Raw genomic sequence first — 26,498 nt, forward strand, 5'->3', positions numbered from 1 at the left:
CGTCCCCAGAGGGCCCTCGCACCGCCTGCCTGCCAGCCCGCCGGCCCCTCCCGCCGCTCAGTACAGCCGCGCCTCCGTCCCGGACCCCGACCAGCCGCGATCTCCGCTTGTGAACGCTCATCTTTGCTGCCCCCGGGCCAGGAGAAGACCCCCGCCCGCCCGCTTGCCAGAATGACCGCGGCGACGGGCGCAGCGTCTCTGGCGCTGGCGCTGCTCTTCAGCCTGGCGCCGGCGCCGACCCGCGAAGGATGCCCGCCGGCGTGCCGCTGCTCTTTCGCCATGCTGCAGTGCCTGGAGCCCGACGGCATCGCCGGCGTCCCGGCGCTGGCGCCGCAAGAGAGCGAGAACGTGACCGAGATGTGAGTATCGCCGGCGTGGAGGATCGCCGCATGGCATCGCTGGCCCGGTTCTGATTGCGACATCCATTTAGTCCGCTTTTGGCCGCGTGTTTGTCGGCGTGTCGGCTGAATTTGAAATGCGGCTCTTGGAGGTGGAAGGCTTGACGGCAACTTTCTCGAAAGTGACGGAGATGTGAGACTCGCCGGCGTGGTTGACGGTTGTCATTTGTTGCCGTCCATTTGGCGTTCCGAGAAGTGTTGGCGTTTTCTCCGTCTGAATCTCAAGACATCCGTTTGTGCTGCTTTTATTTTCAACTAAGATGCGAAGTGAGCTGAAGAAACGCTCTTTGAAAAACGAAGCCCGTCTTTCGTGGCGCAACGGCTGAACGGGTCCGATCCGGTCTCATTGATCACCTTCGGGCCGTTCAGAAAAGCAGCTCGGAGGCCGTCGAGACGTCACCTTGTTTGGTTTTCAAGGAATTGCGGATGAGGCTCAGGGGATCGTTGCCCGTCGGACCCCTTTGACGCACTCGTCATTTTCTCTTGAGTTTATTTGGTCGCACGAAGAAGTTGTAGAACTTTGAATCTCAGTGAGGTTTCTTTGCCGTGGCCACATAAACAAATACAAATCTGGAGTTTTTCAAATGCGAGTCTTTGACTTGGACTTTTCTCCACCATGACGACGACGAGATGCGAATATCACCGGCGTGGTTCCACTTGGATGGAACCATTTGCTGAAGTATTTGAAGTGTGATGTCCGACTTTAATCTTCTCTTGATGGGGCGGAGACGTGAGCGCCGTCGGCGTCCCAAGATGGACGCTCACCTGAGACGATGGCTTTGCCGGAAATCCCGTTTGCTTGACGAAGCACGTTTTCCGAGGTGAATTTCAAGTGAGGAGTCGGAAGACGGACTCCAACGCTGTCGCGTGAACGTGGCCCGTTTGGGTCCACTCGGATGGAACCGATTGTGGTTTCTGCACACGAATGATGGATTTGAGATGGCGAAGTTGTCCAAGTTCCGCAATCCTCGCTCGACTGGCCGTTTTGTGGCTCGAGACTTTTTTTTTCTTACGATACTCCTTTAGGTCAGCAAATCTTGACTTGGGCGGCCCACAAACTATTTTTCAATGAGTGAGACTCGGAAGCAAATTCCTGGCAAACAATCAACTCGACCTTATTTGTTATTTTGCAAGATGAATTTGGACTGCTAGCAGGAAACGTTAGCGCAGCTTGGCTAATTTTGCCGTGGAGAGCGAATGGAAAGAAGTCGTCAGTCGGTCGTCTACTTTGTGATTGCGAGAGAGCGCCGGTGCTTTATTGTTCTGGAAGCGGCGCCAGCACGCAAATGGAAATGTCATTCTCATCAAAGTCACTCGCAATCTCACATTGTTCCAGTGGTGGTGTGGGGGCGGTAGTTGGGGGGGGGGGGGGGCATACAACCTTTTTTCTTTTTTAAATCAACATGAAAATGCACTTCTGTTGAAAAATCATATTTTTCACATTTATGATCACAGAATGTATGACAGGAGTTTTTACAATGGCAAATGGCCTGTGGGGGCGCTGTTGCCACCTTACTTCACTTCTTCACGTCTGGCTATGCAACATTCGATATTTGGTTTAATATATTTCATTTAACTTTTTATGTCGCTCGATGAAAATATTTAAAATAATACTTGAATATTATTCTGTTTTCATTTTACACAAAAGCATTTGTGCTTCCCCAACGTCCGACTGATATAATCGATGAGTTGTGTACGTTGTGACTTTGGCAAGAAGGCGTTAGCATTAAAAATAAATAAAAAATAAGCAGTAGTGATGAGAAAATGAAGCTTCATGAAGCACTTGGCATTTTTTTTTACTCCTCTAGATGGTGCTCTTGCTTAAAAGATAAAGGCTGGCACGATGGAAATCGATGACATTTCACCGCATCTTCAACGCAAGCGTGCTTCGTGAAGCTTCATTTGTTCGTCACAAACATGAAAATGGCAAGAAAAATGACAGAATGCTGTTTGTCAACATCCCCCCCCCCCTTAAAGCACTTTTTTCTTGAAAGATGACTTTTTTTAGAGTAACAAATAGAACTTTTTGATTTCAGAGGATTAGGATTAAAACTTTTTTTTTTAATAGAAAAACAATATTTTTTTCAAAAATACAATACATAATCATTTCAGGCAAAATACGAGGAGGCGCTCAAGGGGTTGGCATACTTTTTAAAAAATGTCTTTCTTTCTAGTTTTTTCAACAGAAATTGTCATAAGAGACTTTTTATGACATTTTGATAAGATTAAGATTTCTGTCGACGCCAAAACAACAGGATTAATTTATGGGGGGAAAAAAGCATCTTTCTGAGCTTTGCTTTGGCGAGTGAATCAACACAAGTTGTTTTTTGTGCGTTTCTTGCCACTTTCAAGCGTACTTTGGTGATTGCGGGAGGGCTGCGTCGGCATATTGTTATGAAAGCAGCCGTAAATGTCGCCGCGCCGCTTTCTCGCCGCTTTCTCGCCGCTTTCTCGCCGCTTTCTCGCCGCTTTCTGCCTTTGTCGGCTGCAATTAGGCGGCCGAGCGATTGTTGACAAGTTTTCTGAAAGGCTCTCCGAGTAGAGCGAGCGCGTTTCTCACACTTCCGTCACGGGCGTCAATGCGAGCCACCCACGGACATCTTGGCGGCCGTCTGCTTCCCCCTCGCCGGCGCGCGCGCTGCAGCGAGCGCTCGGCAAGAGAAATCAATAAGCGTGCATTTTCGAAAACAGCGGCGGCCGCCACGTTACGCGCCGGACAAAAAGGCGAGGCCATTAACGGCGGGCCCAGATTCATCATACGCAGAGTTATAAATTCAATTTTGTGAATTGCCAGTCAATGCGCAGCCGCCCTCCCCCGGGAACAATAGATGATATACGGCCCAATTGGCTCAATCCAATAAGTAAAGGCGACGGGCCGTCCTGGGCCCACCTGCCGCTCTAATCACATTACGGCCGCGTGGGCCGATCAAACGGGAACGCACGCACGCACGCACGCGCGCGCGCAAATAAAAGTTGGCCCGCTGCTGCTAACGAGCAGGACGGCTTGAAAGTATGCCGCGCGCGCGCGGCGGGCGTTTGTGGCTCTGTTGAGGTTCACCGGACCGTCGAGACGCGGCAAACTCATTTTTGCAGATTTCAACTCCGGTCACGATTTTGCCCGTCACGATGAAAGGAACGGCGATATTTACGGTTCAAACGCGGCCTCAACCACCGGGGGGGGGGGGTCAACGCATACTTAACAACTTGCAGATGGAGCCCAAAGTCGCTTGTCGGACGTCTGCGAGGACACACACAAAGTCGTGTCCGCAGAAGGAAAAAGGCCAAAAAACGAAGAAAAAAAACGGGAAAAAACGGAAAAAAACAAAAAAGAGTTTCTTTTGTTCATTTGAAATGGAAGCGACAACTAAAGCTGGTGCAACAACAACAACAACAAAAAACAGCTGGCGAGAGTTGATATCGAGCTGATATCGAGCTGATATCGAGCCATCTTCAAAGATTTTCTTGATGATAAACAAAACAACTCACGGGTAAGTTTGAAGGCATCGTACTACAGAAAATGCTGCTTTTTGCCGTTCGATGGTTTGTCTCGTTTCTGTAGTCACGAAACCAGCAACAAATTCAACAAAACAAGGTGAGCTTCTCAGCAAGCAGCAAAAAACTGGATTTGATTTCAGGACGCGCTTTGATCTCCAAATCGAAGAGCCAAAAATCAAAGTCAAAATGCAACCAACTTTAATTGAATAATCAAAGCTTTTTCTTTTTTTTTAACTTGCATCTCTTTCAACAACTTAACAGGATTATTTCAAATGGAAATGCAGAAAATTGACACACAAGCAAAAAAACGTCAAATAAATCCAGCGTAAAAGCAGATGTTTGCAAATGTCTCATTTGGACCCAACACAAAGACACGCAAGTCCACTTCCTGAACTTGGAGACAAAAATCAAACGTCTTCCTTCTCTTAAGATGGAGTCGTTTTCATTCAATTGCAATCTTCTCTCTTTTCTAATCAGCAAAGACGCACGTCGTCTTGGCAGCGTGGCACTTAAAAGCAAAAATCCTCCAGGGGACAAAAAAGAAAAGTTGAATTCAGGACATGTCTTGGATTCTTTTTGATGTCTTTGAATGAAAGCATTGGTCCGAGGCTGATCAGGCCGGACAACCTGAAGATGTTGCCACTTGGGTGCGACAGAGCCAGAGGAAGACAAATCTCAATAATGGGAGATGAGGAGGAAGAGGAGGAAGAGGAGGAGGAGGAAGAGGAGGAAGAGGAGGAGGAGGAGGAGGAGGAGGAGGAAGAGGAGGAGGAAGAGGAGGAGGAGGAAGAGGAGGAGGGCGTCCTTGCGGCTGCTGAATTGAGCGACAACTTTTTCCAAGGCGTTCCACGTGGTTTCCTTTCAATGTTCGCCAGCAGAAAATGAGTGTTTGTGTCTCCCGCGCACTCGAACGCATCTCATTCGCATTCCATTCGCTTCTTTGTTGGCAGCTACATTGAAAACCAAGCAGGCCTGGAAAACATCACGCAAGCCGAGATGACCAACTACAAAGAGCTGAAAAACCTGTAAGTAGCGTTTTGATGATTCTTTTGTGCTTGAATGATCGTGTTGTAAAAGTTCTGAAGACGCCCGACAGGGTTTGTTGGTTGACAAGGTTCTGCGGTGGTTTTCTGCTCGTTGTGGTTTCTCTTAAAAAAAGAAAACAAAAGAAGAAAACGTGGAAAACGGACTTTTCGCAGACCCTTAGTGACGAGTTACGAGACCGGACTTGGTTTTCACTCGTCCAGACGCGGGTCAACCGGGGGGGGGGCGGAGGCGGAGCTCCATGGCAAGCCTGCAACCATAAACTTCGTCCGGGCACAGACCGAAAAGTCAAACCAAAACAAAAACAAACCTCGCCGACAACCAGCGTTTTCTTCTGCTTTGCGTTTGACTGGAAGGTTTGCGAGAGTGGATATTTCCCAGTTGCCTCGAACGCGGCATTGCAACTTCTAAAAGCTATCAGACGATTCCCTGAGGAATTTCGCATGGAATATTCCGGCGGGCTCCTTCCATTTTAGTCTGTGCGGATAAACGAGGCGCTAACGGCTACGGCCTTGCACTCGTCATCGTCATCGTCATCGTCGTCATCGTCATCTATTCGAGGGAGCATCTCCACGTCATGTGGACACGTTTATCATCAATCAAACTTGCTGAAGTTATTCCGCAGCAAATCTGCTGCCATTCACGACGAAAGGTTCAAAAACACGCAAGCTCGTGAAAAAAACGAAATCCCATCTTTTCCATCACAAAATCGAGAGAAATATTCATGAGATTCCCCAAAAGAGGAGATAATCAAACGGATGATTCATGTGTGGTTTTGTCGTCTTGATAATTGTGATGACGCTTTGCAGCACGGTGACGTCATGCAAGCTGAGGCACATCGCCGCCAACGCCTTCCGCCACAACCTCAAGCTGCAGTACGTGTAAGTGCCACCGGGCGCGCATTCAGCATCCCGCTGATGTCCGGCGAGCGTCGGTCGCTTTCGTTTCGCTTGGATGTCAGCGGGACGCGGGCAACGTCAGCTTTTAGCGCCAAGTCAACCGCTACGTGACTCAACGTGCAATTTGAACGGATTAGCGCTTTAGCGTTAGCATAGCGCCCCGTCATCGGCTTGTCAATTATAAAACTTGTTTTAAGCTGAAAAAAATAGGAATTATGATCTTTTTTTACAAAATCACAACAAATCAAACGTAAATCGATAATCGTTCGGTAATGATTTGGTCTGAACGTCCCTGAGAAAATGTTGATATTTGCAAATGTCAAATGATTTGGATTCAATGCAAAAATCATCAGTTTTCTTTCATGGAGGATTCGAAAAATCGGAGATTTACCGTTGAGAGGTTGACATTTTGAGCAATTGGACAATTTGAAGGTCAATTGATATCGTTGAGTTGTCGAATATTTTGATGAATTCTTGCACTTATAAAAGCATGAAAAAAAACCGACAAAAATGATGCAAAAAAAAATCAATCTCAAGAAAAAAACCCGCAAACCTAATCAAGACAAATCTCTTTGACGATGTCTCGGATTTCCAGCAAAACGTTACGACGCCATCACTGATCATCAGATAACATCGTTTGTTGCGCTGATGACATTTTCTTGCCCAAGAAATTGTGCGTGAAACTTGACCTCCGCTTCGGTGAGACGACGCCAGACGCTCTTCGGCCATTGATTTTCTTTTGTTTGTTCGCAGGTGACAAATGTGGCCAAGAGAAGAAATTGTTTTTGTTTGTTTTTTTGGGGGGGGGATTATTTTGGGGATTGGATGGCATTTGGATGATAAGATCGCGGGAAAGCAGAGAGGACCTGCGGCGCTAGTCACATTTCACTCGCTCACTTTGGCGGATTATCGACAACTGATGCATAATAAATACACTCCACTCAGGCTCCATTATCGCTTAATCAATAATTCCACTGGGGGAGGGCTCGGAATCGGGTGGGGTTGGGGCCCGTATGCAAATGGGGACAAAAACAACACCGACATTTGATGATTTCAGGGAGCCAAAGATTTGTACTTTTCTTACCGTGTTTGTCAAAATATTAGGAACACTTGCACGCCAAAACAAACAAAGACAACAAAATGAATGAATGGGAATTTGGGGAAAAGTGAATATTGTTGGACTGAGAAAAATAACAAAATATAATCTAGAAAAAAATAATGTATTATGCAATTATTATTATTATGAATATTTATTTACGAGTATTAATATGATTCAATAAATAGAATAAAATAACGCTTGTAAAAATACCGGCAAACATTGGATGGCAAGTAAGCAACTGTTTGTCCTTTTCAGGAACCTGGCGAGCAACTTCCTGGAGCACATCTCGTGGCGAGTCTTTCACTTTCTTCCCCTGCTCAACCTGTGAGTTCCTCCGCAGTCGCAAACGTCACATCGTCTTGGAATCGTCTCGCACAATCATCTGCAATCCTACTTTTTCTTCCATCGTGAAACACGCATGACGGGATTGAAAGCCGCTTCTTGAATGTCAAACATAAACTCAAATAAAAAAGCAAAAAGAATATGGGATGGAAAACGCTGGCAACAAAAGCGAGTACACCCCTCATAAAAAAGATCTTACCAAATTCTGCACAAATGTGAGGGGTGTGCACACTTATGAGAGATCGTATACGTTCAGGTTTGCACTCGATTAAGTAAATGAAGTTACGCTGACTTTTTTCCAGCCAAAAGTTCTGCACCTCCTCAAGTTCAAAAATAATCTCTGATGATATATTTCATAAATCACAGCGAGTTCATGGTTTTGAAAAATCACATTTGCGGCGTTTCCTGCGGCAGTTACGAGGCCTTCGGTGTTGAAGAGCATCAAACGTCGACGTAAAGGTTCAAGTGTGGCTTCCCGTCGCTCACTGCGCTTTTCATTCATTCATTGGCAGCAATCAAAAGCAACATTTTCTCCATTTCTCCAGACAATGCTCAACTAAGCCCAGCCTGAAAAGGAAGAAAAACCTCTTAAGCCCCGCCCCCAATCTGGTTCATATCAAACTTTGAAAACAAATGTAGCTACTTTGCCGCGAGCTCGCAGGACGCGAAAGCGGTTTCGGTGAACACTGAAAAACAGTCTGCGTCTGCAAACAATGCGCTGTTCATGAACTAACAATGCCGGCAATGCTCACGAAAACTAACAATAGCAGCTTAGCTAAGAGCCGAGCCGCAAACAAAACAAAAGCACAAACGGCAAATCATTCCAAGACAAAAGTTGACCAGCAATGGTCATTTTCATCCGAGCCTGCCGCCGTTTGATTGACAGGCCGCTTCGGAGCGCTGACCTTCGTCCACTTGCCGGCACGCTTTTGTGCGGACGTAACGTTTGCTAATCTTCCCGCCAGGGTTCTTGTGGACAACCCTCTGGTGTGCTCGTGCGAGCTCCACTGGCTGCAGCGCGGCGAGCGCGGCGAGCGCGGAGAGCGCGGAGAGCACGGAGAGCGCGGCGAGCCCGCCGACCCGGACGGCCTGCCGCTCACGTGTCTCGCCGCCGGACGGCAACTTGCGCTCAGCTCGCTCGTCTTGGACAACTGCAGTGAGTTGGACGCGAGAAACTTTCCTTCACACCCGCTTCCTGTTCCATTTCCTGACTTGACATATTGGGAGGCGTGTCCCGTCTCCAAGCTGTAAAACTGCTCCTCTGCATATAGGACTGGATAGCCGATAGACTTTTGAAGCCGCCGGGCCGCCATATTGCTCCTCCCAAGAAACGCTTCTCGGCGTACCATCTTACACATTTACAGAATCCAAATTGGACAACAGCGTGATTTAAGAGCTTTTCAATTTGGTAAACATAAACAAGAGGATTTGGGACATTTGACAACTTGCCCTACAAACGTATAAACGAAACGCTTGATGAGGAGGAACCTTGTACATTTTTTTATGAAAGAATTATAACTCACTCAACAAAAGATACAGCTCGAAAGGAAACCGAGTGATAAAAGAAAAAGCACATGCCGTTCACGAGGTGTTGATTTTTTTAACTTGTTCAAAAATAGTGACGCAATATCGTTATTAAAAGCAGCACATCTGTTAAAAACCTCAGGTTGATTTCCATTTGTGCATTTCTAGCACCCCCAGTTTAATTTTCAGAAGGGATGTTTTGGCCCTTCTATGTCAAAGTGCGCGTGCATTAGCAAGTAAGAGCCTCAATGTCAAGTCTTAATAGAGAAATGAAAAGCACAAGATTGTGGGGAGCTCTTTTTTTTTTCTTCTTTTTTTTTTTCAATATTGTGACTTTTTTTTATTTTAATATCGTTACGTTCCTACTCGTGACGGTGGACGATGTCCCTTTTAGGAACACTATATTAGGATTTATAGGTCTTTCTTTAAAATGAGTTTATGAGTATTACAACACATAGGTCCAGAAAAAAAAATAAAAAAAAGTGAGGCAGGCATTATTTTGCTGGTTGCCAGGAAACAAAACGAGACGAGTGGCGCGTTTTGCAGGTTTGACCTCACGCGTCTTCTCGTCTCAGGTCTGCCCGAGGTCACCATTCTGCCCTCCAACAACAAAGTCCAGGAGGGAGGCAACCTGACCTTTGAGTGTCACGTGACAGGAAGTCCCACCCCGCAAGTCAGATGGCGCACACACGCGCTACGCTCGCGCTTCGTTGCCCAGGTAACGCACGCACGCACGCACGCACGCACGCACGCACGCACGCACGCACGCACGCACGCACGCACGCACTGTTCACTTGTTTGGTCACCATTTCAAGCACGGGTTCAAGTTTTTTGCTCGGGAAAAATCCAGGAGGGGATTTTTCAATAGTTTTGCGTCATTCAAATGGTCGCTGATTTGCACGGCGTGCGCTTACAACTTGGCGGCAAAAAGAGAGGAGCTCCCCCTGTCTGTCATTTATGGCAGTTCCATTTTTAAATCCCCAAAAATATATTTCTACTGACTCATTATTATTATTTGTTTTTAAATATCAGACAAAAAAAAACCTGCTTTTTCTGTCTCTCTGCTTTTTCATGTTTGCGTTTTTGGTCAACAACGTGAAGTTGCAAGTTACGGTTTTCATATTTTATTTGTCATTCAATGTTTGTTGTTTTTATCGGAGCCAAGAACTGAAAAAAAAAAGTTGGATTTTCTTCTTTCTTTTTTATGGGTCATGTTTAAAGATGTTTTGAGATGACATCTCTCTCTTTTTTTATTTTTTTATTTTTAAGAATGAAATGAACCGGCCATCAGGAATTTTGGGAGTTTCCCGAACGGGCAGTCCATTTTTGGGCCCAATTACCCACCACTGCTAAATATAATTGTTCGCCGTGTGCACGAACTTTGCCGAGCAACGAACAATGAATGCTAATTGCTGGATGTGCTTCCTCCCCACCGTCGACAAATACGACAAATCCTCGCACCCAAGTTGAATCAAACGTTCATGTTTTCAGTCCATCCCTGGTTCAAAAAAATATCGGAATTGATGAACATTTTCAGGGCGAGTGTCAATTACCGTATTTTCCCAACGATAAGGCGCACTTTAAAGTCTTAAATGTTCTCACAAACGGACGCTGCGAGTGGAGCAAGGTCCAAAATCGGACCGACTGTGAGTGGACTTCCCACACACATTGCTTATATAGAAGAAAGGCGGACCTGATTGAGGACAGACATGAGAGCACGGAAGATCTCTCCCCCCCCCCTCCCTCCGCGGGGCTTGCTATCATCCCGGGAGGCTGGCGAACACAGCTTCGTTCAAACTGGGAGGCAGCGGCGTGCGAGTTCTGCCACAATTTGCCACAATTTGTTATCGTGAACGTTTGGGGGGAAAATGCTGGAACTGCTTCAGCTTGTTTAGAATAATGTTGTGGCAAATTTGCTTTTTCTATGAGCGAAGATGCAAAATATGTGAAAATGTGTTTTATGATTTATTGGAATTTGACGTCAGTCTCAACATGTTGCGCGCGTGTGTGTGTGTGTGTGTGTGTGTGTGCGTGCGCACGCCAGGAGCGAATCTGGGGTTCTACGCTGGAGGTGGTCTTGTACCTGACCAACGTGTCGTCCAGCGACAACCTGCACAACCTGACCTGCGAGGCGGAAAACCAGGCCGGGCCCGGGGAGGACGTGGTGCAGCTGGACATCGAGTGTAAGCCCGCAAAAGTCCCACAATGCACTGCCAGAGCGGCCATCTTGTATTCTTTGGCGGCACCGCAAGCAAACGAACCAAAGTCTGAATCGGCCTTGGACCAACGTTGAGGTTGATCGCTGGCGTCGGGACGGAATTTGGTCAATGTCCTATTTTCTTCACAAATCGATAGTATGCGTGCATTACTGCCACCCACTGTAGTGGATGTGCAATTACACTTTAGTAAGGGGAAGAAAAAAAACATCTGGCTGTCTCATGTGCTTTTCCCATGAGCAAGGCGAGCCGCGTCCGGTTCTGGAGCAAATGGCCCTGATCCAAATGGAAGCGTTGTGCCGTCATGTTGCTAATGGAGCGCTCTGCGGTCTGCCACGCACGCACGCACGCACGCACGCACGCACGCACGCACGCACGCATGACCATGCAAATAAGAAATGCGGCCGGCAGACGTTTAATGCTCGACGAACAATCAAAGGACAAAACGGGAAACGTCAACGGGCCTCTTTGTGCTCTCAAACGCTCGCCTGTTGACTTCCTTTTCTTTCCAACACAACAAAGTACTGACAGGAAGTGCAAGTTCAGATCATTGGCGAAAAAACAAGAAGTTGCGATTCGACTCCTGCACGCTGTGTAAAGTCGATTACGAGACGGAGATCAAAACATTTGCAAAGTCTGTTGTGTTGAATGTTGCATCATCCATTGGCCGATTGTCTTTGGGGTATGCCCCCCCCCCAAACATATAAAAATCAGATACATAATGTCAAATATAAAAACATCTTTCCACGTTTGAGACGCGAACATTTCAAAAACTATTTGACATTAAAGAAGGATTCTAAATCGACCTTGAAGATAGAAGACGACGTACACGAGAAAAATGCAGTTTAAACGTGAATTGTATTTCATGATGACTATACGGCGGTTTGTATCTGTTCGAACCCTGGTCGAACCCGCTTTATTTGGCCTTCACATTCGCAGAGTGAAAGCGTTGATGTTTGTTTGTTGTTGTTTGCGCCGCCATTTGAAAGTCGTGCTGCGTTTCTGCTGTCATTAAGTCAGTCGAGATCACCAGGAAGACAAAAGGAGCAAAGGGGGGGGGGGCAGGTTGGGGGGCGCCAATGGGCTGAAGGCCCCATGCACGAGCACCCAGGGACAGATAACCAGCGTCGGGGAAAGAGGAAAAAAACAAAACAACAACGTCTCTGCTAACGGTGCTGAGATCCGATTTGAGCCTCGCCCTTAATGGACTCTCGCCTCCCACTCCGGAAAAAACAAAAAAAAACTCTTCATCTGGCCGTGATTGGCAGGCCGCAAAATGCCGTCCATCCATCAACACGCCCCCTACAGCCCCCCCCCCCCCCCCCCTCCTCGGTGGACGGATGCTCGTTAAGCGCCGGCCCTTTAATTACCCTTCATGACCTCCCCCAAGCTCAACGTGGCAACGTGGCCGTTTCCAGCTGAGGGCAGCCCGGATGCTGATTGGACGCGCTCGTCTCACGCACACGCAACTTGTTGCGGGGTTTGTGTTTTTCTTTCTTCCAAAACGCCGCCTCGAAATGTTCAAATAAGAACTTTACACGCGTCAGCTGCCGAAAAACGCTGCCTTTTTCTCTCTGGCATGAAAAAGTACGTGCAGAAATGGCAGAAATGAAAAGCGGCGGGAAAACGCGCATGACGACGAAGCATAACCCAACGTGGACAGAAAAGATGGCCGACGCTTGCGCGCCTTCAAATGCAGCCTGACTTTTGCGCTCTGCTCAGCAATCATAGTTTCTTTTCTACTCAATCTATTGTAAACTGCCAATACATAAATCAATACATTTGACCAATATGGCAGTCGGGCTGTCATCACAATTCAATTGCAATTTCATTATTTCATCCGCAATTACAAAACCAGCCTCGTTGTAAAAAAATATGAATACTAACTTTGAGTTGTCTAAATGTATACATTTGATTTCAAAATAACAAATTGAATCCATTTTGTTTCGGCCAAAAGGAACTTGCATAATTATAGTGTTTCAAATCGTTTCATTTGTCTGGATATTTTTTTCCGTTTAAACATTTTCTTGTTTCGTAGCCAAAAATGTTGATTTCAAGGATGAGCGCAATCATTTTCTTGATCAACGAGCGGCCGCAACGCGTCGGCCAACATTACGAGGTCGCGTTCGAGCTCGCACGAAGCGAAAGAAGTCATTCTTGTAATCGTTGTTGAGCAGCCAGGACGGAGCAGAGCAAAAGTGCTACTTTCCTACCCGATTTGCGGTCGTAGCGATTGCCCACGGGGGGGGGGTCGGCCAACTCAGCGCTTTTCCGAGGTGGGCGGGGCAAGCCGGGGGTCTCTCGAGTGCCTCCTCGGATCCTTTCCCGTAAAGTTCACGTTGCGCTTTTGTGGTTTGCGTTTCCACATGTTGACCGAGCTTCATTATTCATGGCGGGGTCAGCGCACGTCTGGAAACGCGGATGGACGACATCGATTCGGGGAAACGGCAGAAGCGCACGAGCGGCAAAACGCGAGCAACATTTGAAATGTGGACGACATTTTGACGGACTTTTATGCATTTGCCGAAATTGATGCCGAAATTGATGCCGGCGCCGCCTAATCTTTAACTTTGACTCAAAAGTTTGACAAACTGTGTGAGACCGTCTTGCACGCCGACCCGTTGAAAACGGCCACTTTGATAGAGACGCGTTTGGCGGAAGTCAACGTTTCAAAAAAATAATAATAATAACGACGGCGCGGCGCAACTGACCACGGCCGCGTTGGCTTGTTTCAGTCGCGGCCAAGATCCTGAACCTGAGCGACGCGGTCCAGCTGCACCACTGGTGCTTCTCGTTCGTGGTGGACGGCAACCCGGAGGCCAACATCAGCTGGCTGTACGAAGGTTCCGAGCTGAAGGAGACGGCCTTCGCCTACACGCAGCTGATTCCCGACTCGGCCGACGGTTCCAGGAAGCACGGCTGCCTGTCGCTGGACAAGCCCACGCACATCAACAACGGACGCTACACGCTGCTGGTGGACAACAAGCTGGGCAAAGACCAGGCCAGCGCCGTGGGAAACTTCATGGACAACCCCTTCGGACTCTTCGATCCCGAGGGCATAATTCCGGGTGGGTTGCACGTTCGGTTTTCCTTCTTTTTTTGGGCACAAAAATCCACTTGAAATGCAAAAGCGCTGGAAAAGTGGAAGATCCGTTAATGCAGTGTTTCCCACAGATTTGAAATCTACTCGGGTGGGTGGACTCCGGCAGGGGGGGGCGGGCGGCAGGTGTGTCTCAGTCCCGTTACTACGTCTCCTCTCGTGAGTGAGTGACGGCCAACTAACGTTACATGCGGAATATCCTGGCGTGACGCATTCTTTTTTCTTTTGAAATAATTTGTAATTGATTTTCTGGAAAACTTTTTAGGTGGCGGCCAATTGACTTGGGTGGCCCGCCCAAATATTAGCATGGTGTGGGAAACACTGCAATGGTATTGGATCAAACGTCGCCTTGGAAACCGACAGCAAATTTAAACACATTCGCGTACAGGGGCCACATTTTTCAAAGAAAAAAAATAAGGGCGCCACATTCACCCCAACTGATGTCAGGTGGGTCGGACTTTTTTTTATCAAATCTTATCGTATCTTCGACGCTTCATAAGCACGAAATAATGACTTCCAACATTTGCCCGATTACAAGTCGATTTGGAAATGATTGACATGTATTGAATATTATCTTGTCGCAAATCAGATGAGCAAAAAAGAAAAAGAAGAAAAACCTTCCGGGTTTGTAGTCCCGCCACTACTTCACGGACGTTTTTGTTTTTCTTGTTGTTCTGCCTCTTGTTCATTTTAGGTGTAAGTCTAACTAAAACTAAAAACGGAGCTTGAAAGAAAAAGAATGAAAACAGGAAGTACTTCAGCCCAGCCTAGATTTTGCTGAAGATTATTGAACGTGAAATCTCTTCAATCCTGCTTTTTACTCCTGCGGGTCGTGGCCACGATTATTGATGTCGATTGTCAGATAATAAATTCAATTTGTTTGGATAAAAAAGGATTTGTTTCCCGTAAACAAGTCAATATGTATATATTTTTTAATCTTATCCTTTTGCTCTCTCTCTCCTGAAACGTTTCACTTTTTAGCTAATTTCATAAACTCTTCGAAGTGGTTGGCGCGGCGCCCTCCAGTGGACAAAATTAGCAACAACAGTTACTTTTATCAGCAAACATGTGAAGTTTGTGCACTTATTTGTGTTTTGTGTTTGCCCACATGCAAGTCATCAACTTGGACCCAAGTGAGTCTCCAAAGTGACTTTGAAACTTCTGCTCACGCAAACGCGCCCTTGACTGACGGCCCCTTTTCCCTCCGCAGTTCCCACCAACAAATCCATCATGGACGTCACCGAGAACCTGGAGAGTCGAGTCTTTGTGGTGGGTTCCGATTTTCAAGATGAAGTTGAAAATGAAATGCGGCTTTTTTGCACCGCAATGAATGCCGCCCGTCCGTCCGTCCGTCAGGTGTCGGTGGCCGTGGGTCTGGCTGCGTTTGCGTGCGTCTTCCTGCTGGTCGCCGTTTTGGTCATCAACAAATGCGGACACAACTCCAAATTCGGCATCCATCGTAAGTTGACTTTCACGTGACTCGCATGCTCTCCTCTTCATCTGGACGTAGCAAAGGAAACGCTTGCCAAGCTTGCAAACACTATAATAATAATAATTATTAGTTTTACTATCTCTTGTACATTCAATTCCCCCATAATTCACCAAATATTTCATCAAATAAATACAACATGCTTTCAAAAATAGCAACGTGTTATTTATATAACAGACATCTGTGAAGTTATATTTGACTTCTGGAGGAGGATAATAAAGAATGTGAACTTCAAAAATGTTACAAATATGAAAGTAAAAACCTTGCAAGCAAGCAAGCTAGCTAGCTAGCATTTCACGACATCTTCTTTTGCCCGCCCACTCACAATTTTGTGTTTGGCGTGTCACTTCACGGGCGCATTCTGTTCACGGTGCGAGTTGCGTGACTTTTGGAACGGGAGCAACGACAGACAGAAAAACATCGGATTGAACTAAGAAAAGACAAATTCTAAGCGGTGTGAACGTAGCCTAAAACACGAGGGATGTACGATAACGGGAAATATCGCGATACCAAAATTGCCACAAAAACATCATTGATATGAAAAGCGGCACATCCGTTTAAAAGATGAGTTTGTATTCCATTTGTCTAGCGCTCTCTGGCGGCGAGTTGATTAGTGCAATTGAATTTGTATTAGGAATGTTTTGGCCATTACAGCGGTTATCCCAGCATATGAGCTTTTTAAAATGTCTTTTGACACTTTTTTTATATCGCCAACCTCCCCACAATATCGTGATCATGATCGTTTGGTGATGTTTGGATTTTGTTACGTCGTATATTAATATACTGAAGGTCCAATTCTATTCAATTCTGCTGCGTGCTCACGTCGGTCGGGTTGTTGTTGTTTTTTGGAGGCGGTGCTCGGTGTGAAAAGTTTACGAACCTCAGTTGTAGCACACGATACAAAACAGAGAATACGTTTGTGAGAAAAAAGGTCCTCCTGCCGGGAACAACATCGAGCGTACGGTTACAAATATTCCACTTGAGCGGCTGGACAAAGCCCGGATGGCTAATGGCGCTACTTCAACTTTTAATTGTTGAAAAGCGGTCTGGAAAAGGCGCGATGATGAAAATGTTTTTCAGCAGTCGCCGATTGCAGGCGAAGGCGAGTCCGACTAATATGGCAGCGAGCTGTAAGTTTGCGCCCGCTGCTTCAGGCGGCCTTAAGTGCCTTAATTACCGTAAGAGAGCAGAAAACCTCCCTGGGCTCGGCCGGGCCCTGCGGCGCGCGCGGGGCCATTAAAGATGATGGATGGATGGAAGGACGCACGCACGCACGCACGCGCGCACGGCGAGACGGGCGCACGGCCCAACCCTCGCTCCTGCATTTACACTTGCGCCTAAGTGGCCGTGATTGCCTAAGTGGAGCGTCCGTGGTTCCTTCCTCGCATCCGTCGGCGTTCCCTGGGCTCGCTTTTGTTGATTCCATTTGCAAGCCTGTTGGACCCCGGGGCTCGCCGGCCCGCCGGCCCGCCAGCCAGGCCGGCACTATTTGGGCCGCTTTGGCCTTTGACGGGCTTGACGTGACATCTTTTCGCTCCAACGGCGTCCTGATTGCCGCGCTGATCACGACCATTATTGGCGCCGCGCCAAACAAGACGGACCATTTCTGGGAAATTGATACGGAATTGCCACGAGCCGTTGGCGCAATCATCGATGTTTGGGGGAGCTAAAGTAGTCGCGCTCAACAACACACGTACTGAGAAAAGTCAAGTAAAAAAAGAAAAAGAAAAAGAAAAAGAAAGAAAGATGGTCTGTAATTGCCTCCAAAATGCTGAAAGAGTCGGAAAATCCAACAAAGCCTGACGAAGTACAAAGTTTTATTAAAATGATACAATGGCCCCTCCCTCCCCAAAAAGGTTTCATTGTATTTTTTAATCGAAGCAAGCCTTGGCTCCGTTTTTTTTTTTGATATACCAAATAATGATTACTTGAGTAATTGATTATTTTACGACTTATCGAGAAGGATTAAGAAAACAATTACATTTTCATTTATTAATTTAGAATTAATTATTTGTCAACAAATGAATTGTTGAACCTTGACGAGCAAGACGCGCTTTGCTCACGTTGCAAACAAAACAAAAATGCTACATTCGCTAAGAAGAAGTGGAAGAAAAAAAAGCTCATTTGATGTCAACTAAGATCTCAAAGATCATGGTTGACTTTTTTCATGTTGTCGCTTGCAAAAGGTTGAAAATAGTTTGGCCTAATGAGTAAAGCGGTCAACTGACAACAAGATTGCGCTTCAAATCTTCTGGAGTTCATGTTCGCAACAGCAAATGTTCTCCGATTTCTTGAAGTCGTCTTTGAAAGCCGACGATTATTTGTGTTTGTGTGTTTTAAAGAAAACATCTTTTTTCCTTTGGAAATCCATCATCCACATTTGAAGCACATTTTCCCACACGGAGCAAACTCAACCCTCATCAATATGTGTGTGCGCTCTTTCCAATAACGTCTCGTTAGTCAAAAATCCAAAATCCGGGTTGCAGTCCGAGTCGTGAGTAAAAGCGAGACGCGATTGGAGAAATGAGGTGAAAATGTGAAGCGCGTTGACCTGGACTCGGACTCGGGCTCGCCACTGACCACGTTGGCGTCCTCCCTCCGCGCCAGGCTCGTCGGCGCTGGGCGCCGAGGACGACCTGGCCGTGTCGCTCCGCTTCATGAACTTGGGGAGTAGTCCGCCTTCGTCGGACGAAGACTCGGGCCTGTCCAGCTTCGTGGAGAACCCGCAGTACTTCTGCGGGATCATCAAAGACAAAGACATGTGTGAGTCACTCAGCTTCACGTACGCCTTACGCCCCCCCCCCCCCAAAAACAAAAACAATGAGGAGACTTTTCTTTTCTTTCCTTTTCCCTTTTTTTGGGTTGCAGGCGTCCAGCACATCAAGCGCGCGGACATCGTGCTGAAGTGGGAATTGGGCGAAGGCGCTTTCGGCAAAGTCTACCTGGCCGAGTGCGCCAACCTCAGCCGCGACAGCGACAAGATGTTGGTGGCCATCAAGGTGAGTGATTGAGGATCGTCTCTGCCCCGTCTTCAGCCTTACAAGTGGTGCAGCGCAGCGCTGCCTGCCGTGATGTGGCACAAGGTGGTACTGCAGCGCTCGCTTCACACTTGCCCGTCTCGCGTAAAAAAAAGCAAAGAAAAAAAGAAGCGCTCGCCGTTTGCCGGCAGACGCTGAAGGACGCCAACGAGTCGACGCGGCAGGACTTCCAGAGGGAGGCGGAGCTGCTGACGGTCCTGCAGCACCAGCACATCGTGCGCTTCTACGGCGTGTGCACCGACGGCGAGCCGCTCGCCATGGTCTTCGAGTACATGCGGCACGGGGACCTCAACCGCTTCCTCCGGTACGCCGTCTCCGAACGCGCAAGGCGCCATCCGTTGACACCTCGCCGACGCTCTCCAGCCGCGCGTTTTGGCGTACTTCGTTAGTGTTTGATTCACAAATGCAATTCGAACCCGTTCATTTCCCTGAAAGTATTCTTCGCTCATAAACTAAAAGGTTTCCATACATTTTGATTTCCATTTGGAAAATACATTTATCTCCAAAAGACATCCGTTTCGTTCAATATTGACATTTTAAATGAAATATACACGTTTCCTTGATATCAAAGTTATTCATTGTCAAAGAAACGGAACATATAAAAATGCAAAATTGCATCGCAAAACGAACCCATTCAACTCGTCTTCGCACTTCAATTGAAATAAAATTATTATTCCTCCGTTTTCAAACACGCACACGCGCGATATTCTTCATAAACAAATGTTCATCCAAGCCTAAATGCAGCAAATGCGCTGCACGAAACGGAGCCGCTATTGAACGTCCTTTCTCATTTGTCAACCGAATTATGTTTGGTTTCATTTTTTGGACGGCTTTTCATGAAATTCGAGGAAGCATGCGACGAGGAATCGAGCGTTTGCTCAAACGATTCCAAACGTCCTTCATAACGGCAATTATTTCTTAGCAGGCCTCTTAAGGAGGTTTGCGCGTCTTTGCTTTTGTCTTCTCAGCAAAAACACAAAGAAAGAAAAAGGAGCTCTCGGGTTCCTGCGAGACATTGCGCAAGACCCAAGAAAAGGAAAAAAGACAAAAGGAAAAAAGAAAAAAGAAAAAAGAAAAAAGAAAAAGGAAAGCGGTGGATGTCGATGACGAAATGCTCACCGTTCGTCGACGCCCCCTCGCGGCGTCTGCGGCCTTCCAATCGCGTTGCAAGCAGACAAATCCACGCCGAGTTTGTTTTTGATGGACTCCTGCAAAAAAAGGATCACTTTGAAGACCTTTTTGTGCACTTTTTGTGCATAATCGACTTGCCAAATTTCAAGTTCCTCATCTGGAAAACGGCCCAAAAATGTCGACCAAATGTCACGTTGCCGAGCCAAACCTTTTTCTTCCCCTTGATCCGAATCCTCTTCCGTAACAATCGCATTGAGAATAAACAGCAGATTTCTGGGATTGCCATTTTGGGCTCCACTGAAAACCCAGTTGCGGCCCAAGGTTTGAAGCCGACGACGCCTAACGACATCAAACGTGAATTAGCCACTTAGACGCAAATGTCAAACGTTGGCCAACTCGAGCTCGTCACCTGCGAAACGTCAGCAGGTTCGGCGGGCCTGGACGCCAGGTGTCCTCCGAAGAAAGCGCCAAACAAACCCAACGCCGGCACGCCCAAAATCACATTTGGGTCCGGCGCGTCCTGCTGAGCAGCTGCTTTCCCAGCGCGCCACCTGCCGCTAAACTAATCGTCAGCGCATTTGCGTCGGGTGCCGGGACGGCCTTTTAATGGAGCGACGTGCATCTTGCGAGGGGACGGCACATTTACGGTGTGTGAAAAGGACGCCGGCGTCATTGCGTCATCCGCGCTCCACATTGAATGCCGCCGTAAGCCCCGCCCAATCCAGATTTCCAATCGAAGTGTCCTCGAATCGTGTCGCAGCATTCGGATATTCATCCGGCGATGAATAAGCAAACAAGAAAACAAAAACATGCAACGATTTTACGCAAACAACGGTTAATAATAAAAAATAATAATAATCCGGGAATGCTCACAAACACTTTGAGGGGGACAAAAACGACATTTGACCTCGTGTACATTTTTGTTTCATGTCACGGTTTCGTTTGGGCTCATTTGACCCGCAATTGCACCCAACGAGTCCGTTTGCTGACATTCGGTGTGTACGTCGTCATAGCACGAAAAGACACATTTCCCAATTTCAGCTCGGCCGCACGAACCGCTTCGGAGATGTCGCATTTGATTTGCTCACTTTCTTGTAAAAATGGGCGTGTCCGGCAAGCGAGCGCCGGTCCCGTTCGGAAAAGCGAGATATGGCCGGAAAGGGAAATTCTTACCAAATGTTGGCGAGCGTCGTCTCTGATGTCGGCAAACACCAGAACGTCGGCCCGCTTCGATGTCGGAATGTCGTTGCAGAGCTCACGGTCCCGACGCTCGGATCCTGGAGGAGTCCAAGGTGGCGGCGCTGGGCGAGCTGACCGTGCCTCAGATGCTGCACATCGCGGCCCAGATCGCGTCGGGGATGGTCTACTTGGCCTCGCTGCACTTCGTCCACCGAGACCTGGCCACGCGCAACTGCCTGGTGGGGGAAGGCCTGGTGGTCAAAATCGGGGACTTCGGCATGTCGCGGGACATCTACAGCACCGATTATTATCGGGTGAGCAACAAAAGACACCTTTGGTGCGATGGCGGCGGCGGGTCGCCGGTCACAAGGCCGGCGGTTTGCTTTTAGGAGTTTACGTTACGATGAGTGGCTTAAGATTCAAACTGCAACATTTACTGTACAATCTCATTTGATGAGGTTTAAGATCTCGGTTTGCAGGAGGCGCAAGGTTGAGATGGTGGGCTAGCTTTGGAGCTACTGGTTTAACATTTGGATTCTGGTTAAGGACTGGTGGGGTACGATTAAGGTTGGTAATCTAGGGATGGGATTACAATAAATTAGGGTTGTTATGGATTTGGGATTAAGAGTTACACGTTTATCTGAATTTAGGGTTAGCCAGACATTTTCATAAAACTGCGTACCTGCGATTGAACATCTGGATTTTTTTCAAAGCCAAACAATGATTGAGATTTGCTTGCGATTTGACTAAATGGCGCTTGGAGTCCGAGGGTTCGCGTTTAGGATGAAGAGTTTGGGATTCCTGTTGGAGTTAGCGGATTCGTTTCGTGGCACTGATGAACTGCAAAATCAACCCCGGCGACTCATTGTCACCCCTAGAGGGCCAAGGTGGCGCTACAAATGACCCGTTGACAGCCGGTCGCGCCGCTGCTTGTTGCAGGTGGGGGGCCGCACCATGCTGCCCATCCGCTGGATGCCGCCCGAGAGCATCATGTACAGGAAGTTCACCACGGAGAGCGACATCTGGAGCTTCGGCGTCGTCCTCTGGGAGATCTTCACTTACGGCAAACAGCCCTGGTACCAGCTGTCCAACAGCGAGGTGGGTGGCGCCATCAGCGCTTTAATGGGCAGGAAGGGGGGGGCACGGCATGCTTGGGAAAATTGGCCTCTTTTACTTCCCAGAAGAAAATCAGACAAATGAGCGACGGAACACGTTTGGTCTTTTCAAGGATCCTCGTCGAGATTCTCCTGAGATGAACTTCTTTTAATATTCATGCGTAAACGTGCCGCCTCGTGGTCGGATTTCATCATTTCATTTGCGAGGTCTGGGATGCATACAAGAAGACTGAACTTTACCAGGGACAGTTCGAAAGATTACAATTACGCAGGAACGTCGCGAGCACCGGAAAGTAGGACCACGTAGGACGAGGGGCGCCGCCTTGGATTTGTAAAAAAAAAAGGGGGGGGGGGGGACACCTGAGCAAGCTCGGGCACTTAACAGTCAAGCTTGCCATTATTCACACCCCCGGCAAATTCTGAATAGGTGGACATTTTTGCATGACAAAATCCCAAAAGCAAAAGCGCTTAAGAAATGCTTGGCGGATGAAAATAGTCACGTTTTTGCAGGCGGTCCAGAAAGTCCAGACTTGAATTCAGTTGAAAATCTGTGGAGGCAACAAAAGATCAGGAGGAGATGAAAGGACAAAAATAACTACAGGATGCGTTTTATGACAATTCTTTTTGTGTAAGGCGCAAGAGCTCAGCTTTCAGGCGCCATCGGAATTTTTCAGATGGCGCAAATGCGGATATCCGAAGCGCGCCTACGGGAATGTGACGCCGGCAAAACGCTGGGTAAAAAAAAAAGCCTCGCACAGAAGCACGGGGACGATTAGTTACGATCAATTTGGCTTCCAGGTGAGACTTTCGATCTTCGCGCTAACAATAGTTCGCTTATTTGTTTTGAACTCGTTATGAATGTTCAAATGTTACTTCAAACCTTCCGTGCGCGCTTCACAAAAACAATAACAACTGTTTGGTCCCATAAAAACTATATTAATAATTATAATCAAGCTAATCAAAGTCTGATCTGAACGATGGATGGAATTGGGAATTTCCGTTAGGAGTCCTGACGACAAGCCAAGTTCCGTTTTCAAGTGGCGGCGTCCGTCCAGTAAGAAGATCGAACGTCAAGCTCCAAATCGCGGCTGTGATGATTTGAGACGTGAGCGAGTTTGGCTGCGATGCGCCCGCCGGCTGCTCTTAAGTCCAATCGATAAGAACGCAGTCATCGAGCGGTGGCGCAAAGTCCGGCGTGTCGTTTTGAAGAGCGGCCGGCGTGTCGTCTTTCAAGCGCGGACTGGATCGCCTTGCGTCTAATCGGATCAACTGCCTTCCATCCTAATCGGTTCTGTCGGGGGCCGCTCAAGTGGGTTTTGGGGGGTGAAAATCGCCACGGGAAAGCGTGGAAAGTCCATGTGTGACGGAGTCCGTAAGTCCCCTTTTATTAACAAATCACACTGAACAAATGGTCTCAATTAGGGTCGAGGCGTTTATGACCCGAGTCCGCTGGATTTTTCTTGTTTGTTGAAGACGTTGAATCCAAAATGCAAAACCATTTGTTTGGTGAACACGTGAAGTCTCAGGATTGGCTTCCCCAATCGCGGTCCTGCAGGTTTTCCATGTTTGTGTCCTCCAACACACCTGATTCGTATCATCTGCTCATCAGCAAGCTCCGCGTAAGCCTGACGACGATCCTGCTGATCGGAATCAGCTCGTGTCGGAAGAGGGAAACCTCCGAAACCTGCAGGACCGCAGTTCGACGCCTGCGGTCTCGAAGAGGATCGAAGAAGCAAAGAATCTTAGCGACCGCGTTGCCCGGTCTGGGGCGAGTCTACAGAAAACCGAAGCCGTCAAATGACAACTTGAAATTGTGTTTAGGATTGCAAGTCACACGTTCAACTTGGGGTCTCCTAATAGCGGCTCAGGGTTCAACAGTCCGTTTGAAGCGCGTTCGACGGTTTCCATTGACGAACAGGGACGACTTTTCATTCCAACTTAAGATTACGGTTCCAATCGTCAGCTTTAAGATCAAGTGAACGGTTAGCATTGAAAGTTAGCCTTTCTAATTAGAGTTCGTGTTTGAGCGTCCGATGCGTGCTAACACGTGCCTCTGCGCTGCCCCCCGCAGGCCATCGAGTGCATCACGCAGGGCCGGGAGCTGGAGCGTCCGCGCACGTGCCCCAAGCAAGTGTACGTGCTGATGCGCGGCTGCTGGCAGCGAGAACCTCAGCAGAGGACGCTCATCAAGGACATCCACGCGCGCCTCCTCGCCCTGGTCAAGAACCCGCCCGTCTACCTCCACATCCTCGCTTAGACGCGTCCGCGCCCAAAACCAGCGCGCTCGGGTTTTACCACAACAACGACGATTGTTTTAAAAATGATTCAAATTGGGTTTTTTTTGTTGGTTCTGTTTTTTTTTTTTAAAGAAGACATTTGAAGGAGTAGCATTTAGGATTTAGTGTCAGTGGCCCGCAAATCCCGAATGAACGTCGAGGAAACACTGCGAAAATGTTACGACTACTAAGACAATTCTACTAGTGCGCTAAACCGTCCTGCTCGTGAGGACAAAGCACGTACTAGTACACGTCAAACCCTCCAACGAGTTTCTCATCTTGTCGCGTCCCAAAGCGGGGACCGTGTGGCCTGTCGAATTTTGGCGCCCCCCGCAGGCTGACGGCTGAACTGCGACCTGTTGACTCCGCTCAAACTTTTCAAATGATGATGATGATTTATGTGTATATAAGCTACTTTGTGTCTCATATATGAATATTTTTTCAATTTGATCAGAATGTGTTTTGTTTGGTGAGTTTTTTTCCGTTTGCAGAGATGACGTGGTTATGTTGTACAACGTGCAAATGTCAACTTGGCTTTTTCATTTGTGGTGTGCAGTTTCTGTATTCACGTGAGAGGAGGCCACAATTTCAGGAAGGTCGTTGCTCCTCTAAAGACCTTCACAATAAAAGTCGTGCACTTGAAAGTGGGCAGAAGATGTGATGCCTGCAAAATCAAAGCGCAGTGACACGTGCGAAATGTGACATGCCAGGGCCTTCAAAATAAAAGCACGGCAGTGTGAAGGCCTTCAAAATATAGGTGAGATGCTTTCAGAATAAAAGCACTGTTGTGACCTTCAAATGAAAAGTGCCGCAGAAAAATGGAGTAAGAAATTTAAAAAGCACTTCAAAATCAAGGGTTTGCAAGTAGAAAAACCTTCCAAATAAAATGTTAGGTTATGTGTTTACATGGTAGAGGCTGGCGCCATGCTAGTAAAATAAAGGCCTTCAAAATAAAAGCGCAGCTGAAACATGCTAGCCAGTGTAAATATGAAATAACTTCAAAATAAAAGCAATGCCGTCAGGGTTGGAGCTGTGAGACGCTTGTGGAAAGGATTTCACAATAAAAGGCTCGGAGTGAAACTGGACAGATGGGACATGATCCTTTCAAAATAAAAATGCTTCATGGAGTAAGAAATGTGAAAACACTCTAGTGTCAAGACCTTCAAAATAAAAGCCTGCTGGTTGTGTTGTGGAGCTTACAGTACAGTGGCAGGGTGAAAAGAGACTTTCAAAATAAAAGCTGTGCAAAGTGTAAATAGCCACGAGATGTGCATCCATACTGTGTGATCGATCACGTGACCGAATGGACGTGGCGTGGAAAGGCCGCGTGTGTTACAATAAAGTTGGCTGGAAAAAAAAAAAACGCTTATGATGATTGCGACACTGGATTTACTACTCAAGTACAAGTACAAGTACAAGTACAAATACTTGTTTGAGTAGAAGAAGTGAAAAGATTGTGGAGCTTCATTGAGACTAAAGTAGTGCTTTGTTGCCATCTTGTGGCAACTTGCTGTCACGGAAGTCAAGTGGAGGAGCATCATTGAGATGAATCCTGGAAAGTCTCCTCGCCGCGCTCGGGTACGAAAAAGAAGCCTTGCACACAAATACGCGGCGACAAGTGCAAACATGCTATTGCGTGTGTGTGTGCGTGCGTGTTTGGCGCGTGCGTGGCGGCGCGTGCGTGGCGGCGAAGGCGGCGAAGGCTTCCGTCCATTTGTGCTGTTTTCCATCAGCAGCCCGTCAACGTCTCGCTTTTTGTGCATCTTTCAAGAGCAGATGCAAAACGAGGACGACACTTTTTCGTACTGGACTTGAGCTTTTCGGGGAAGCTTTTGCTTTGATCTTTTTTTTTTTTTAATTATAATTGGGGCTTTTTAAGGTTGAAGGTGAAGTGAACGTTGAAAACGCAACAAACACAAATCAGCAAATGGCTTTGCATTCAGAACATCTTTCATAAAATGGAACATTTTTACAATACTTCTTTCTTTCTTTTTTAAACAAACTGTTGCAACGGGAATTCCTCCCGTTTTTACTTCTTTGTTATTGTATTATTCATTTGTTTGCTATCAAATGTATTACTTTTCAACTTCATGTTTTGAGTTTATCCAATTTAGTATACTACAAAAAATCATTATTGTCAATAGAAATGTTCC

The 26,498-nt window shown here is 47.2% G+C and overlaps 1 protein-coding gene and 1 long non-coding RNA gene across 4 annotated transcripts in view; one reads left to right on the forward strand and one right to left on the reverse strand.

The window, feature by feature from the left end:
* Positions 1-25,607, forward strand: ntrk1 (neurotrophic tyrosine kinase, receptor, type 1). Of its 3 annotated transcripts, none has more exons than XM_086077513.1 (17): positions 1-359; positions 4,844-4,918; positions 5,747-5,818; positions 7,191-7,259; positions 8,243-8,433; positions 9,377-9,519; positions 10,846-10,984; positions 13,753-14,085; positions 15,233-15,250; positions 15,328-15,386; positions 15,474-15,576; positions 18,214-18,369; positions 18,475-18,605; positions 18,776-18,948; positions 21,028-21,268; positions 21,894-22,052; positions 24,141-25,607. In XM_086077513.1, exons 1-17 carry the CDS (start codon positions 172-174, stop codon positions 24,324-24,326), a joined length of 2,436 nt encoding a protein of 811 aa, XP_085933639.1. In that variant the 5' UTR covers positions 1-171; the 3' UTR covers positions 24,327-25,607. The 3 variants fall into 3 exon arrangements, with proteins under 3 accessions (XP_085933639.1, XP_085933637.1, XP_085933638.1); XM_086077512.1 differs by lacking the exon at positions 1-359 and adding an exon at positions 4,722-4,759; XM_086077511.1 differs by lacking the exon at positions 15,233-15,250 and having other exon boundaries at positions 128-359.
* Positions 1-26,498, reverse strand: part of LOC147173044 (uncharacterized) — a 45,350-nt gene that overhangs the window by 17,511 nt on the left and 1,341 nt on the right. Inside the window, exons 2-4 of the long non-coding RNA XR_015095305.1 lie at positions 20,949-21,190; positions 19,764-19,852; positions 18,158-18,340 (exon numbers count right to left, since the gene is read on the reverse strand). This is a non-coding gene — a long non-coding RNA (uncharacterized LOC147173044). The remainder of the gene's footprint in view (positions 1-18,157; positions 18,341-19,763; positions 19,853-20,948; positions 21,191-26,498) is intronic.

The sequence above is a fragment of the Leptonotus elevatus genome, chromosome 6, assembly GCF_054856555.1.
Source record: "Leptonotus elevatus isolate MCC_2025b chromosome 6, RoL_Lele_1.0, whole genome shotgun sequence".
In the NCBI taxonomy this organism is placed as follows: Eukaryota; Metazoa; Chordata; class Actinopteri; order Syngnathiformes; family Syngnathidae; genus Leptonotus; species Leptonotus elevatus.